The sequence below is a fragment of the Chenopodium quinoa genome, unplaced genomic scaffold (assembly GCF_001683475.1).
Source record: "Chenopodium quinoa cultivar QQ74 unplaced genomic scaffold, ASM168347v1, whole genome shotgun sequence".
Taxonomy (NCBI): Eukaryota; Viridiplantae; Streptophyta; class Magnoliopsida; order Caryophyllales; family Amaranthaceae; genus Chenopodium; species Chenopodium quinoa.
In genome coordinates this window covers 774,780-791,465 of record NW_018743591.1, presented here as the reverse complement: position 1 = coordinate 791,465, position 16,686 = coordinate 774,780, and the positions used below count along the sequence as shown (strand labels likewise).

Sequence of the window (16,686 nt, the reverse complement as noted above, 5' to 3'; positions counted from 1 at the left end):
GACATTGAATATCTTTTTACTAATTTTTAATGAAGATATGTTCCATGCGAATTATTCCTAAGAATTGAAGCTTCATGTATTGCAAATTTATTATACCTGAAGCTTCATGAATTAATAGTTTGAAGAAAAATCTCTAATATTAGTAATATTTAATCAAACAGTTTTATACCACATAGCTCCATAATAATAACGTCACCTACATTACTCTATTGATATTTTTATCAAATCATACACATTATATTAATAAAATAAATTATTCTACTTACTAAGAACGAAATTTCATTTCATTATTAATTATAGCTCAGACTTCATTAATTGACCTTTAAGTTCTGACAAAAAATAAAACTAAAAAAAAATTGAAATTAAAAAATATAGCCGTTTCGCTCTCATCCATGAGATCCCTATTGCCTCCCAAATGTCTAGTAATATGGTCCTAAAGTTTGCTCTAATAACCGTCAAAGTTAGACGAGAAAAGACTAAACAACTAAAAAAAATCTTAATTAAATATTTTTAATTACTAAAAATAATCTAAAATACTGTACTTAGTTTCAAACCCACTTTGATTATTAATAATTCAATTCAATTTCAATGGGTGTTATTTCGTGGAAGCTTCACATTTACAGAGCTACCCATCTTCTTCTTCCTTCATTACCAACGACTTCTATTTCTTTCAAATCTTAGAATTTATTTCACTATTATTTTCAACTTCATTGATTCAATTAAACAAGAAAATACCCATCAAAAAATTAAGGGTCTTTTTAATTTTCTGACATTTTTTGTGGGATTTTTGTTGTTTGAAGTTTGCATAATATTTATTACTGAAGAAACAAGAGAGCTGTCAAATATCAAAACTTTGAAGCACCCACCAAGTTTTATTTGGTAAAGAGGTAGTAGAAGTTGTTCTTATAATTTTATTTTCTGTTTTTTTTTTTTATTTATTTTTATTTTTATATATATATTATAGTTCACGATTTGGTCAGATTAATAATAAATTTGACTTTGGTTTTTTGTATTTATGTGTTTCAAGTTGATCTGATTTTGATTTAGGGTATCTAGATTTGATCAACATTGACTTTATTATACTCAGCTTTATAACTAAGAATGGAATTTGCTTATTCCTTTTGTGGGTTTTTCTTGGTTCAGTGTTAAGTACTGAAGTGTGTAGTACATTTACTTCATAAAAATTTGAGGGCTTCTCAACTGACTTTGCTATAGGCTATAGCTATCACATTAATGGTATGACATTGAAGTTTATTGTACAATAGTATGTCTGAAGCTGTAACAATGAACTTCTGGACGGACTTTGCTAGATATTTGCTTTTAAATGTTGCAATCGATCTAATTCTTGTCCATGACTTCAATGTTTTGCGGTCGTATGCAATGTGATAATCTCTCTTTCGTTTGGATTGCTTGTTTGATGTATCAGTTTGTTTCTCAACTCGTGTATTCTTTGTATCTGTGGAATGTAACTGTACGTGTATGTCAGATGTATGCTTTTGCCCGATTGATAAGATTGTCAACGGATGTTTATCCATTAATCACTTTTGGTTCATGTAGCCGACCCCACTTATGGTATTAAGGCTTTGATTGATTAATTGATTGTTTACTGGATAGCAGTTATATAGGAACATGTTTGTGTACTGAGGTACTAATATGATATCTAGTCAGACGATGCTTGTCAGTACAATTTCAGGATAATTTTGTAATGTGAGAGGAAGCCCTTTAGACTTCATTGCATTCGATACCTTAAGTTCAATGTTAGTTGATCAATGTATGTCTTTCCTTTGTGCATACTTTTTCCTTAGTCTTTATACTGCACACATGACCTATTTAATAAGGGTGAACTAATGTTCTAATGCCAATGTTTGTATCTTAATTTGCATTCTATAATATTTACTTTGGTTTGTTACTACATCAAATGATACTCTCTTGTAAAAAAAACCAAATTACAATAGAATAACAAGTCTAGAACAGGTGTCACAGACTCACTATCTGATTTTAAAATATAGTTCGTATGTAATAGAAGTACAAGTTATTAATCCCTTACAAAATGGGCTTTGTATTATGGAATGACTGTGATTCGATCTCATTACGCTGAGGTCTAGGAACAATCAATGTCTTAAGATATTTAGGATGCATTGCCTTTGTTGTAATGCAACATGTTGCGTTCTTCCCATCATCCACCTGGATTAAATCAGTCAAATTTGCTTTTTGCAGATGGAATCAGTTGATGGCAAGTCAGACCTTGAGTTTGGTGAGGATATTCCGCTTAGCTCTTCAAAATCCAGCAAAAAGGGGTTGCACCCTCTAGAATTTGAAACATCTTCTACGATTCCAAGAGAAGTTCCAAATTCACATTTATTAAAGAAGCTGCGTGTCAGCCCTTTTAGAAGTATACACACGGTTGTAATAAAAGCTAAAATAAATGTGCTTCTACCGTTTGGCCCTTTGGCAATATTGCTACACTATTTGACTGATAAACATGTAAGCAGTACATTTCTTCATGTTAGTCCGTGCTTTTGTCCAAAATAAATTGTTACATTGTGCCAATGGCTCATTGTTATAATTCAAAATTTAGCATGATTTCACTACATCCCTTTGTCATTCATTTACAACAAAGACATTCTCCTTTCCTTTTGATAACTTTTTCTGGACATTCAAAAGTAGGACTTGCTACTATTGTTTTTAGTTGAAGGTATTGTATGAAAAGCAATCTTCCACTGTTACTGTCTATGTAATTGCTTTTCCTGAGTACATCCAAAGTGACATTATTGCTGTCACTTGACATGTCAAATTTTCTGTTATAGTGATGGTATGTATACTGATATTACTTATGGGACTTGTATGGATTTCAGGGGTGGATCTTCTTTTTAAGTTTGTTAGGCATCACCCCTTTGGCCGAGCGTTTGGGTTATGCAACAGAGTACGCTTGTTCTGTTTTATTGAGCTCACTAATTCCTCAATTTTGCAAATAATTGATTATTAATGGATGCTACTCCTTGATTTATGATGCAGGCAGCTTGCTTTTTATACAGGCCCTACAGGTAATTAAAAACTGTAATTTCCACCTTCAAAGATATTTACTCCATGGCTCCATGTCTAAAACTTTTAAGACTTCGATTTCTGGCACTATTCACAAACTTCATTTTGACTATCGTATATAATTTATACATTAAAAAATAATTTAAAAAAAAAAAAAAAATTCACATGGGGTCTTAATAGATTCATCTCAATCTTTTTTTTTTTTTTTCCCAGAATATCAATTCTTTGTATATTTTACAAATTAATAATTAGTGATCTTATAATCAAAGTTTTACATTGGCAATCATGAAAAAGGTAAAGTGTTAAGAACCTTTAGAAATAAAAGTAGTATTAAATTCGTCATTTTCTTTTGGTGTTTGGTCATTTCTGGTTCATACTTCTGTACTGGCTTCAGTATACTGTTGGGAGAGCAATATGAGTCTTGTATATTCATACTGCATTAGACTTGGTGGGCTAACTAGAGTTATTGGCATGCAGTGGGAGGTTTGTTAAATGCCACATTTGGCAATGCTACAGAGATGATTATTTCTATATATGCATTGAAGATTGGTATGATCAGAGTGGTTCAACAATCTTTACTGGGCTCCATCTTGTCGAATATGCTATTAGTTCTTGGATGTGCCTTTTTCACTGGTGGGGTTGTTCATCATCCAAAAATTCAGAGTTTTGACAAGGTATTTCACAAGTGGATTATAAACTTGAAATATGATGTATTAGTTTATCTCTTAGATGTATCTTTCAAGACAATGTATTGATAACTAGTGTAACTTTTGCTGCAGTCTGCAGCTGTAATGAACTCTGGCTTGTTGTTAATGGCTGTGATGGGTATAACATTTCCAGCTGTGCTCCATTTTACGCATACTGAGGTGCATCGTGGCAAATCAGAGCTTTCCCTCTCAAGATTTAGTAGTGGTATCATGCTGGTGGCATATGCAAGTTACCTATACTTTCAGCTAAGAAGTCAACACAATCTCTATGATCCAATTGATGGGGTAAGTTTGCAATATCTATGTTCCTTTTTTTGCAGTTGATGATGAAATTTCATTATCTGATAAATCTTGTCTGTGCAAAAAAACCGATAAATGGGATGTAGGACTGAGGAGATATTCTGTGTCCATACTACATGCTAGTGGGTAGCTGGCCAAGTATTTCTTTATCTTATGTTCATATTTGTTTTTGCGTGCATATTTATCAAGGCTTCTGTGTCTATGGTGGGGTTGGAAGGCTTAGGCATGCACAGCCTTAGATTTATGATTGTCTGAAAGACTTATTCTGTTTATTACTTACATGAAGATACTAAGGTTATTATGATACCTTTCACATTCTAACTCCTGTAAATGATATAGGATGTGGTCAATACTGTAGAAGAATCTGATGATGAGGAAGCTCCGGAGATAACTTACTGGGAAGCAATTTCCTGGCTTGCTATTTTGACCTTATGGGTGTCAATATTATCTGGATATCTCGTTGATGCTATACAGGTAATTCTTTACATCTATTTATATATATTTCATGAAAGTAATATTAGCTCTTATTTTTACTGGTGCATGGCTTTCATGGATATGGCCTGCTGATTTTGAAGGAAGGTGGGGCTCAAAACCTTGTTCTTTAGTAGGGAAACAGGGGTGGGATGACTGGGGTCGTGGGGAGTTGGTAGGTTTATACCAAATCAATGTGTGTTTGTATCTATAATGGGTATGTAAGCATAAAGAATTCTGCCTTTTGTAGTTTTCCATCTGGACTATCTACTTGATGTAAATCTAAATACCCCCTCCCGAATATGGGTTGATGGATTTAAAAATACTTATAGTTAGAATACTCAGATATCATGGAACAAGATAAAAGGGCCAAAACTCAAGGACACACTCAAAGTTTTGGGGTTTTAGGCCAGAGATAAGACTCACTCAATCTCTCCTAAGCTTATCACTCAAGACTCACTCAAAGCAATAAGGGAACACTTGAACTTGAGACAAACTCTAAGTTAAAATGCTATAAACACAAGGTTTTTATCAAATCTCAAAACTGCCTTTTAATTTCTGTTTTGCTCTCCCTTTTATAGAGGAAAGGAGCAGCAAAAGCACACCAAAAGCCAAGGAAACCGTCCAAGAATGAAAGGCCAACAGCCAATGGTTTCCTCCTTGATTTAAGCCTTGATTTAAGCTAAGTAATGAAAGCATAATAAAGCCTATTGATAACCCCCCCATTACAACCGGCCAAGAGCTAGATTCTTGGCATTATTTCAGCAACATTAACTAGCACATAAGTTAATAATAGATAGTAAATGGCCTAGGATCCACACGCCCAAAATAGTCATGAAATGCGTCCAAAATGTGATGCTAGCCAACCGTGTACCAATCTTCAATCTTCCCATGAAATGCAGCATAGAATTTCACCCTTCTTTGTGAATGGGAAAAACCCAAGAGTCTCTAAGACTAAAGCAACAGGTTCATTAGATGTCCACTTTGGATCACTACTGCACAATTTCATTTCCTACCAATTTAGCACATTCTACAATTGCACACTAGTGAAGGTGTGCTGAAGGCTTGGTTGAGGAGGCCATAATCAGTCCTTGAGAACGCTCAAGGCACACTGAAGTGTAGAACCTAGGAACATAGCACCTTCGTGAGGCATGCCCCTCATTGTGGTGGAATTTATAAAAGAAAAGATTCTGCGTAAAACCAGGTTGCAGACAGTGCAGTCTGGGGAAATTAATGCAGCCACTCAATTTTGGATTTCTATGGTTAAAAAAATTAAAAAAGCGATGATAGGTCTTTGCATCGCTTTGATAACATCCACCCAGGCCAACATTGACCTCATTGTGCAATGAAATACCTTACTGCTGAGATAACACTGTTACAGACTTGATAAGAGAAAACATTTTAAATAAGTTGTGAAAAGTTGTAGATTAAGGGAAGGCATGAGAAGATGAAATCATAAGAAAAAAGCAACATAAAAGAGCTCTATTGACTAGAAAAGCAACTGTTTGGGAATAGACTCTCCAAGAAAAACCCTGCTTGAAAATCCATGAGCTCTGCAAAATTCCATCTAGGGAGTGGAGTATGTCTTTAAAATAATTGAACGAAGCTATGTTTGATGATCCTCCATCAAGCTCTTCTTGGTCTTGCCGCAGTTCTTTGTAATTAAAACCTCTGCATTTGAATGTGATGGTTTCATTATTATCATGCCCAAACATGTGAGTCTCATCAGTCTGTAAGTTGTCTTCATGTTTTGAATAGTCTTGTAGGAAGATTTGATTCTATGCATATAAGCTCTGCCATAAAGAACAATCCTTCTAAGAGATTCATTTGTGATCTTTGGTGTGTAATGTCGGAATTGTTGAACTGATGGAAAATGATACAGCCAGACAACATTTTTATTTTACTTGAACCTTTTTCAGGGTGCATCTGACTCGTGGAATATGCCCGTTGCTTTTATTAGTGTGATTCTACTTCCGATTGTGGGGAATGCTGCTGAGCATGCTAGTGCAATCATGTTTGCTGTAAAGGATAAGCTTGTAAGTTCTGAATCTCACTCTATGCTCCATCTTGTGCGTCTACTGACTTTAATAACTCACGATGATACTCTATATTGCCTTCTTTTCTTTAATAGAAGGCTTGTTTGTGTTGTATGGGTGAATCATGTTGATTATTATTGTATTTAAAAGGTTTCTTTATGGATTATGTAGGACATCAGTCTTGGAGTAGCAATTGGCTCTTCTACACAAATATCAATGTTTGTGGTAAGTTGACATTACTAATTGGATATGATTAGTTTGTTACAGACCATTTTATATGTTTTATGGTATACGTGTCACTTCAGTCTAGCGAACATGTGAGTATCTGTAATCTTGTTAAATTCTTATGACATCATTTTCTTGTGTTTTAATGATCTTTTATTCTTGAAAAACAATTTTTGAGTTTATTGATAGAAGTCACTATATATGTTAACTTGGAGAGTTATTTTTCTTTGCTTGTAAAATAAAATTGGGTTTGAAGGTTCCGGTGTACTTAATGATAGTGTGCACATGCCATATATAGAGATGATTTTATCTTGTATACTATGAGGAGATTTCATTTGCAAGAAGAGATTCCTAAATTCTGGATTATACTTCTCTGTTGGATATTAGTAAGCATTTCATAGATATTGCTCAACCTAGTCAAATAATGCTCCATATAAAAGCTTAAAAGAATTGATAATCTACCTCAAAGGGTCTCCTGTTATAGCCACTACTCGGATTGTCTAAGACTCAGTGATTTTGTGGGTTCACTTTGATGTTTTTCAGTAGTTGCCTATCTGTTTCTGCATCAATGGATGGCTATGTGTTTGTTTTATTTGGTCTTTTTTGGAAAAGCTCGTGTCTCCGCAGAACTGACTCATAAAGTGAGAAAGTATCTTTACTCAACTACAGACCTCTGGGGAGGATTACTTACGATGATGGTACCCTTGATTTTGCAGATTCCCTTTTGTGTGATAGTTGGTTGGATGATGGGCCAGCCCATGGATCTGAACTTTCAACTTTTCGAGACTGCTACTCTTTTTGTGACAGTTCTAGTGGTTGCATTTATGCTTCAGGTTTGCCATCTGCTTTAATCTATTTATTTATTCTCCTAATCAAGTTTTATCACCACAAAATTTGGATGAAAAGCTTCAATAACAATAAGAACTTTGTGGTAGTATGTAAATGTAAAAAGCTAATCTTTCATTCCATTCTACAGTAATTGTCGTGGTAGTTAAAAACTCAAAGCTTGTGCTAGAAAATAACATCTACCAAAATGGTCCTGATTGTTATTCTACTAATCGGCCTATTAACTAGCTGTGGGTGTATCAGTAGAAAATAATTTGAAGTACAATGACAAGGAGCACACAATCTAATGCTGGATGATTGATACTGATCTATTTTGTCAACTGTTTCAGGAAGGAACTTCAAATTATTTTAAAGGCTTGATGCTTGTGCTGTGCTATCTTATTGTTGCGGCCAGCTTTTTTGTACATAATGATGTTAAGGAAGGTACGGGCATAATAATTGCACTATATTTGTTATCGTCAAATGCCATTTATGATAATACAGGGTTTTATTGCTTGTAATTTATGCCTTAGTATTGAACATTTACATTGATGATGTTTCCTGTCAAAATATATAATTATATATTGATATGTAAGGGAGAAAAGAAAGTGTTCCAATAAAGGTCCATAGGCTGATGCTCAGCTAAAGGAAGAGTTTTAACAGTCTCCACCCTTGTGATATAAAGCTTCTCCTTGTGATATAAAGCTTCTTGGGATATGTAAAGTTCAAAGTAAAAGGGCTAAACTATTTCAAATGGAAATTTTAAAAACTATTTCTGAAAGTGGCTAAACTTTGATTTATTGAATAGTCTAATTTTTTGTAAATTGAGCCTGTAACATGTGTATGTAACAATTGGCAGTAGTCAAAAGCACACTGGTGTATGCTTCTTTTTCTCCTGTATGTATTGTTGGTAAACTAGAGATCTTTCAATTGTTTGGGAACTTTTCTATTATGATGGAATATTATGTTTGGCCTTTGAAACTTTGATAATTAACTCCCTGCTACATGTCGCAGATGAAAACTGAACTGCTAACCACTAATCAGCGACGAAGAACTTGCATATCTCAGGAAAAAATGCCTCGTTACGTCCAAACTTGGGAAATTTTGTCATTTATACTGGCATTGTCTCCTGGATGCAAACAGTTCGGGTGTTCCAAGTCACCTAGAGGAAGGAAAAAGGTTCTATTGTTGCTTTCTGGTGCAAAATGCCAATTTTTGTTGTAAGATGTCATTCTCTTTGCGCGTCCAGGAATGTCCTTAAACTGATCTTATACGGTCAACTAGCTTTTCGTTAATTAACACGGTGTACACCGTCTAGTTATGGGGTTGCTTGAACCGAAACTGACCAAACGCAAGTGTATTTTTCTGGGGTGAATCAATCAGGAAAAAAATTAATGGTAGTAATACAGGGTAACATTTTTTTTTTTCATTTCTAATTCATTTGTTGGTTATAGAGAGCCATATAAGGCAAATGGTGTATACTGCTTTTGAAATAGTCTCAATAACTGGAGCATGAATACATACCTCAACTGCAAATCTACCTCTTGTGTGATTCATGTGTAAGGCAATATCATTGAATGATTTAGTAGACAACAATTGAAAAATAAATAAATAAAGAACTTGTTTGGCATTGTTTTTCTTTTTAGTTTTCTATTATTGTAAAAACAAATAACCAAAAACTAAAAACAAGAAAAATTGTGTTTCAACTTTTTTGTTGTCAGTTTTCAAAATTATCATGATTTTAATAAGTTCGACTAATTTTTGATTTATTATATAACATATATCATATAATTTTGAAAAACAAAAAACCAAAAAACAGAAAACTACAACGATGCCAAATAAACCAATTAGGTTTTCAAAAGGTTAGAATTTGAAAGTCGTTTTCATGGAGCAAAAAAATATACAGTAAAAATATACTCTTTTCATCCCTTATTGATGTAACCGTTTTTAAAATTTCACGGAATAAATTAATTGGGTGTTTCTAGAATTCATAATGATTAGAAATACAAAAAGTAGAATTGGTGCATGTGTGTGTGGGTGTACTTTTTTGCTTTAATCCCTACCTTTTTAAAAGTATATTTAAAAGTATATGACTAACTCATATGAATAGTGTTGAGATGATAATGCCCAAATATTTATTTACCCTTAATTAAATGTATTTGCTATATTTTTTTATGTTTTAAACTTGATTAATTATTATATTGATAACTCTTATGAAAAATGCTTGAACAATAGTACTTTTTAATTTTTATTTTTATTTTTTATCATCCCTACCTTTTAAAATGTATGAGATAACTCTTATGAACAGTGTTTGAACAATTATACCCTTTAAAATGTTTATTCACTTATTTGCCCATAATAATGTTAATTGCCACTTCTTTTGAACTCTTAAAACTAGTGTGCGAACATTTATACTCCTAACAATATTTATTTACACATTATCTTCCATTAATATTGTCAACAACTAAATTTGTTATTTAAGGTCAAACCGAAAGACCTCCCCGAATATGGCAAGTTATAGCACGCGCGATTAGCTACCCTAGTATTTTAAAAGTATGACTAAATTCTTATGAGCAGTGTTGAGACAATTATGCTTCTAATAATGTTTATTTACATATTTACCCTTAATTAAATGTATCAGCTCTATTTTTTTTTAATGTTTTAAACTTGATTCATTATTATCTTGATAACTCTTATGAAAAGTATTAGAACAATTATACTTTATAAATTTTTTATTTTATTTTAAAAGTATAACTAAACTTTTATGAATAGTGTTGAGACGATTATGCCTCTAAAAATATATATTTACATATTTACCCTTAAGTAAATGTATTTGCTCTATTTTTTATGTTTTAAGCTTGATTAATTATTATCTTGATAACTTTTATGAAAAGTGTTTGAACAATTATACTTTTCAAAATATTCATTTACTTATTTGCCCTAATCTATGTTAATTACCTCTTCTTTTTTTTATATATATTTTTAATAATAGAGTGCAAACATTTATGCCCTTATATTATTTATTTACATGTTTTCCCTCAGTAAAAACTACCAACAACTAAAGTTGTAACATAAAGTCAAAGTGAAAGAACTCCATAGACACGTTTAACTATATATGGTGTGCGCATCGCGTGCATTAGCCGCCCTAATTTAAAAAAAAAAATTAGAAATTTGATACTTTTATAATATGTCATTGTCAACTTTATTGATGGATGTACTTTGTTACATTTGTTAATAAGGAGAGATTGAGGAATAAAAGTAGATATGAGGGTATTATAGTACGTTTAAAGATATTGCATTTTTTTTATATATATATGTAAAGAATGTACATTTTAATTTATGGAAATTGATAATTTGGATTGTTACCAACAATTAACAACCTAAAGAATTAAGGCGAGAGAGCAAACCTTTTGTGAAAAACCCATCAGTGTCTCGAAAGTTTTTGGGACTCAGAACGAAAACTTAAAAAAGGGGACCTTGAACAACAAAGCTAGACATATTTCATACAAGTATCTATTAACTATTCTCTCGTCTTCGTAATAATCGCAATACTAGGTGTTGCACATAATATTAGAAAAAATATAGGGTGGGGACTAAAAGGCGGATTTAATTATATAAAGTATAGTTGATATATATGTAGACATAGAAATTTTATGAGTGTTTTACATTAATTTAAATAAATTAATTTGGGTTCAACCATGTTAATGATCCATTATAATTATTTTTGGCCCACCCAAATAATAATCCGAATTAATCAAATACAATTTGGGTTATAAAATAAATCAAATGAACCAGTTTAAAAGACTTCTAAGTCATAAAATGGGCCAGACCCAAACCTACTAAGTCCACTTAAGGGGTTCTAATCTCCTATAAATACACCCTTTCTCCTTTAGTAGAGGAAACCTAGAAATCATTATTCCCAAGAGCTCAAAAAACTCAACCGGAATTCTCTCTGAAATAAGTCAAAAAGCACATCAAATTCGTGCCGACTAGTTTAGATACACTCAACCACATTTGCACGTGATTAAGCTTCATAAGCTCTCATTCAGGTGTATTCAAACAAAGCCCTTGAATACGGGTTTGAAAGGAATGGTGTCCTTCCTGAAAGGAATGGTGTCCTTCCAACAAGTGTATTCTTCCGATAGAGGGTTCAGAATTATTACGGAGTTAATTCTTCAGTAAGGTCAAGTGATCGAAATGCCTAGGTGGAGGCCACTTCCGATAAGTAATATCAATGTACAATTGATGTTACAGCTTAATCTTAACTGAACTCTTCGGGTCAAACCCAATCGAACCACCAATCCGAGACGACGAATTAATCCGAAAGGATTTAATGAGTCAGCAGAGTTTTACGAATACAGATGTCGGAAATCGAGCCTAGGGCGTCGAGACCGAGCGTCGCAAAATCACAAGCGACAAGTACGAGTGTAGCCGTAGCACCACAATGGTCTAACCATGTGGATGCTAGGCTAGTTCGAGCTAGAATGCACCTAGCATGGCTAGGCGCACCATCGCAACCTAGGCGTGCACATGGCAGCCTATCACAAAGCACCACAAGCCCAAGGCAGCCTATCGCAACTAGCAGCGTGCTAGCCTGGGTGCCTGGGTGCGTATGGCAGGCTATCGCAGCACCATAGCACCACGCACAACACCATCGCAGTGTTAGGCACATGCGTGTGTGCGTGTGCGTGTGCACCATCGCCCAGCAGCACGCAGCTGTGTGCTTGTGTGCGTGCCTTCGCATGGCAGCACCAAGCACAGCGAGCTAGCAAGCAACGCTGGCCTTGCGTGTGTGGGCACCATCGCAGGCCACGCACCAAGCACAGCGCACCTATGTGTGTGCGTGCCTCGCGCCAAGCATAGCAGTGCTAGGCACTGGCTGATGCGTGTGCGACCGTTGCGTGGTGCATGGCGCGTAGGGTGCTACGTGCGTGGTGCGTAGGATAATGCGAGGGAAGGGCCAGCATGCGTGGCTCGCTAGCAGCACGCATGCTGGCTGTGCTAGCAATGGCGCGCAAGGAGAGTGTGCGTGGGCTGTTGGGGGCCAGTGCCAGCACTATGTGCTAGTAGCGCCCAGCGCCAGCACACAAGCACCAGCCCAGCAGCAGCACGCACTGGCTGGCTGGCTGGGTGCTGGGCAGCAAGGCACTGCTAGCTGGCAGCCCTAGCTGGCACGCTAGCTGGCAGCCAGCTAGCCCCCTCCTTGACCCGGTTTTGTGCATAGAGTGTGGGGACCAAATCATGGCCTTAGGGATCAAGGCACTGGTCCCCCCAAGCCTTGGTCCTCACTTGGCTTTCTCTATTATTGTGCCATGTGTCGATTTGTGATTGAATTGATTAATCATTTAATTTTGGAATTAAATAATTATCATTTTACCAACTCTCCCACATTGATGGGAGATTGGAAATCAAGGGATCATTTCCCTATAAATACCAAGCTTGGGTATTTGGGAATGTACAACCTTGAGTGGAATTAAAAAGGCAACTCTAAGTAAGAGTAAACCTTTGATTCGTAAAACTCATAGTTATTTTGTCCGGGTCTTGACTAACCTTCAACACTTAGGACGCTCGGGTCGGGCCGAGGGTACGATCTGTCGGAGATCTCGTGTTTTCGGGATTTTGAAGTAAGAGCTCTTTGGGAGCGAAGCACACGTCAAAGGTATAATTCTTGTTCTTAATCTTGTTTGATTAAGTTTAATATGCTTGTTAATTGTTTTAATTAAGGGGCGGGTCTTGGTGGGTTTCCTTCCGCGTAGTGTCGGGTCACTACGAAACCCTACAAGGTTAACATCATCAAACGTCATCTTACATTCAAACTCAAGTCAACGTCATCCTACAAGTGTCACACACGTGTCATCATCATGGTGCGGAACAAAATCAGAGGACTTAATTTATTATATCATAAACTGTTATACAAAGATTGTACCAAATCAAGTATTAATATAAATTCATTTGTTACTTTATTTCTCGTCTTTATTTATCTAGACTCGAAATTTGTGTAAACAATAGGTGTTTTTAGTTGTTAATAGGAAAGATAAATTATGTAAGTGGGGTTGGTAGGAGAGAGAAATAATGAAATATAAGTGGGTCCTTACCAAATAAGAAAGTGTTGCAATTATTATGAAAAAAATGTAAAATGAAAGTATTGTGATTATTATGAAACGAATCTAAAATGAAAGTGTTGCGATTAATCTTTATAATGATTTTTTTAATTTGAGGATGAGATTTTTAACCTGCATTTCACGTTCAATTCGTGGATTTTTTTGCAACTCTTTATAGATTAGCGTTTAGTGGTGGCAGGGCGAATCTAAGGTCAAAGTTGGTCAAAGTTATGGGGTCCATTGACCCTAGTTAATTTAATTTTTTTTTTAGAAAATTTTTGTTAAAGTATTTAAAAGATGATTTATTTCACATTGAATTATTTAATATGAGAAAGATAATATAAAAATTATGTGTAATCTAACATCTACCCAGTATCAATAAACATAATTTTATATGTGATAATGATGTGCAATATATATATATATATATACGGGGAGGTTCTGCTGAAAACAGGGCTTATGGTGAAAACTAAAAACAGAAGTCACTATATACAAAAATAGGGTAACTATATCAATTTTTACAACATTTACATTAAGGTCACTATATACAAAAATAAGGTAACTATATCAACTGCGTTTTTGACATCATTTACATAAAGGTCACAATATACAAAAATAAAGGTCACTATATATAAATATAAGGTGACTGAAACAAAATTTACAACATTTCCATGATTCTAAGGTCATTATATACGAAAATAAGATAACTGTATATAAATTTCGAGTAATTATATCAATTTGACACCATTTATCCAGAGGTCACTAAATATAAAAATAAAGGGTATTAAAAAAAAGTCTATGTAGGATTCGAACCTACATCCCGTGATTACACGGTGCTCGACCAATTGAGCTAATAGGCTTTCAACGTGCCAAAAACGTAGAGGCTTAAAACCAACACAAATTTTAAATTTATGTTTGAGATTTTACAATAACCTTTCACACACACACAAAAAAAAAAAAAAAAAAAAAAAAAATGTTGTATGTAGAAATGTAGAATTGACAAAAGATGACTTTTGTATCGGGTTGATTAATAGGATTAATTTCTAAGGAGTTTCTTCTTTGTGAATTCTAACAACTAACAATCTAGAAATGTCAATGTCCAAATCAATGAAACATATAAATGAATCACACATTGTTATATAGTACAATATCATGTACAAGTCAATTTCACTCCATTTCTAATTCTAAATTCAACAAACCGGCCATGAATAAACGAATAATGAGCTGCATCATACCTGCTACATTCCTGGTAGATAGCAAGGTCATCAATGGCACTCAAAGCAACACCCATAGTAAGACAAAGCAGAGCAGTCGATACAGCTTTTCGGCCCAATGATCTGCTCTTTTCTTCATTAATTGGCTATGAAGCACTATAACAAGGCCAATCAAAAGAATTAACACATACATTTGACAACAAAAATTAAACAACTTCAAAGATTATAACAAAAAAATACAGTCAATGCAAGCGCAAATCAAAATGGGCAAGAAGAAAGCACAAAATTTTGAGCTAAAACACCAATAAATATCAAATGGGTATTCTTTATTAAAGATAGTTTTCAATTAATTACATCAAATAATCAATCATACAACCTGAGAAAATAGAACTTAGAATTCAATAAATAAAGAGGCAATAGAATATGAAGTTATACAAGCATAGAAAAGCATGAACGTTGTTATATGATTGAAAACCCCCAAACCAAGACCACCACCACCACCACCGACACCACCAAAGCCCCAAACCCAGACCAACACAACCACCGACACCCACCAAAAATACCGAATCCACCCACAAACCCACCGAAAATCACCGAAACCACCAACAACCATCAACACCACCACAACCATCAACACCACCAAAACCCCCGAACCTAGACCACCACCGAAATCCCCAAAAAAAAATCGAAAAAATCATACAGTAAAATAAATTTAACACAATTGAGCAAAAAACTGATAAATTTAAGTTGAAATAATCGAAATCAAACTAATAAAACTTAGCACAAAAAATCTAACACAACTGAACAAATTAAGCTGTAAAATCGAACAAAAAGTGAAAACTAAAGCCGAAAAATCGAACCATAATTGAAGAAATTAAACCGAAAAAAATAAAATAATAAAATAAATTGAACATATACATTTAAACAATCGAAGAAATTGATGATGAACTTGATAAACTGATACAGGAAGAATAATGTGATGATAAAATATTTTAAGTTTCTAGAAGCTTTTTCTATTAGAATCTTTTTGCTTAGTTGTCCTTTTTGCTTAGTTGTTCCTTTTTCTCGCAAAGTTGTTATTAAGGGAATATTTTCTGTTTTATGCTTATGGCTGTAATTAATCATTGGCTACTACTTAAGCTGATGTAAGGAATATCACTGAATATAGACGAAAAACAATTCTCCTTTCTCTATCTATCTATCTCTCTCTCTCTCTATTCTTTTCTCTCATTCTCTTAAATACTATTTCATCACTTAAATACTCATTGAAGATCCACTTCAGTGTAGTACCTCTGTGTGCTGCTACAGAGTTGTACTGTATCAGTAGTATCAGAGCCAAACTGTGCCCTCACTCTGATTTGGGAATACTGGCACCCACGGTAACCTATCGTGTCAATACCATGGAAGCCCAGCTAGCTGCTTTGGAACAAAAGTTTGAAGCTCAGAATCTCTCTTCTACCCAGAGGTTTGATGAAATTCTGCAGATGATGCAAGAGCTCAAAGAGAGTATGGTGGATCCAAGGATCAGCAGGCATGAGGAGTGTAACAACACTCAAAAACTTGGGTATAATCCTAAACTTGAATTTCCTAAGTTCGATGGCAATAATGTTAGATTGTGGATTAAAAAATGCTGCAAGTATTTTGGCCTTTGTAAAATACCTGATGAACAGAAAGTTGATTTAGCCTCTCTATACATGGTGGATAAGGCTGAGAACTGGGTTTCTAGCTATTTATCTACTAGAGGGAGTGTAGACTGGCAAGATTT

The 16,686-nt window shown here is 34.5% G+C and overlaps 1 protein-coding gene across 1 annotated transcript; it reads left to right on the top strand.

Annotated features, from left to right (window-relative positions):
* The first annotated feature begins 214 nt into the window (after positions 1 to 214).
* On the top strand, positions 215 to 9,146 carry LOC110682708 (vacuolar cation/proton exchanger 3-like). The gene is made up of 12 exons (XM_021859036.1): positions 215 to 887; positions 2,218 to 2,484; positions 2,856 to 2,923; positions 3,016 to 3,044; positions 3,520 to 3,716; positions 3,822 to 4,034; positions 4,389 to 4,523; positions 6,440 to 6,556; positions 6,728 to 6,781; positions 7,498 to 7,614; positions 7,957 to 8,050; positions 8,621 to 9,146. The coding sequence occupies exons 2-12, from the start codon at positions 2,218 to 2,220 to the stop codon at positions 8,629 to 8,631; spliced, it is 1,302 nt and encodes a 433-aa protein (XP_021714728.1). The 5' UTR covers positions 215 to 887; the 3' UTR covers positions 8,632 to 9,146.
* Positions 9,147 to 16,686: the final 7,540 nt, after the last annotated feature.

What these genes read in the sequence shown, in the direction of transcription:
- LOC110682708 (XM_021859036.1), top strand. Translation starts at nt 2,218, where the DNA reads ATGGAATCAGTTGATGGCAAGTCAGACCTTGAGTTTGGTGAGGATATT. An exon ending in ACTATTTGACTGATAAACAT is followed by an intron (nt 2,485 to 2,855) that starts GTAAGCAGTACA and finishes TATGGATTTCAG; the next exon opens with GGGTGGATCTTCTTTTTAAG. An exon ending in TTTTTATACAGGCCCTACAG is followed by an intron (nt 3,045 to 3,519) that starts GTAATTAAAAAC and finishes ATTGGCATGCAG; the next exon opens with TGGGAGGTTTGTTAAATGCC.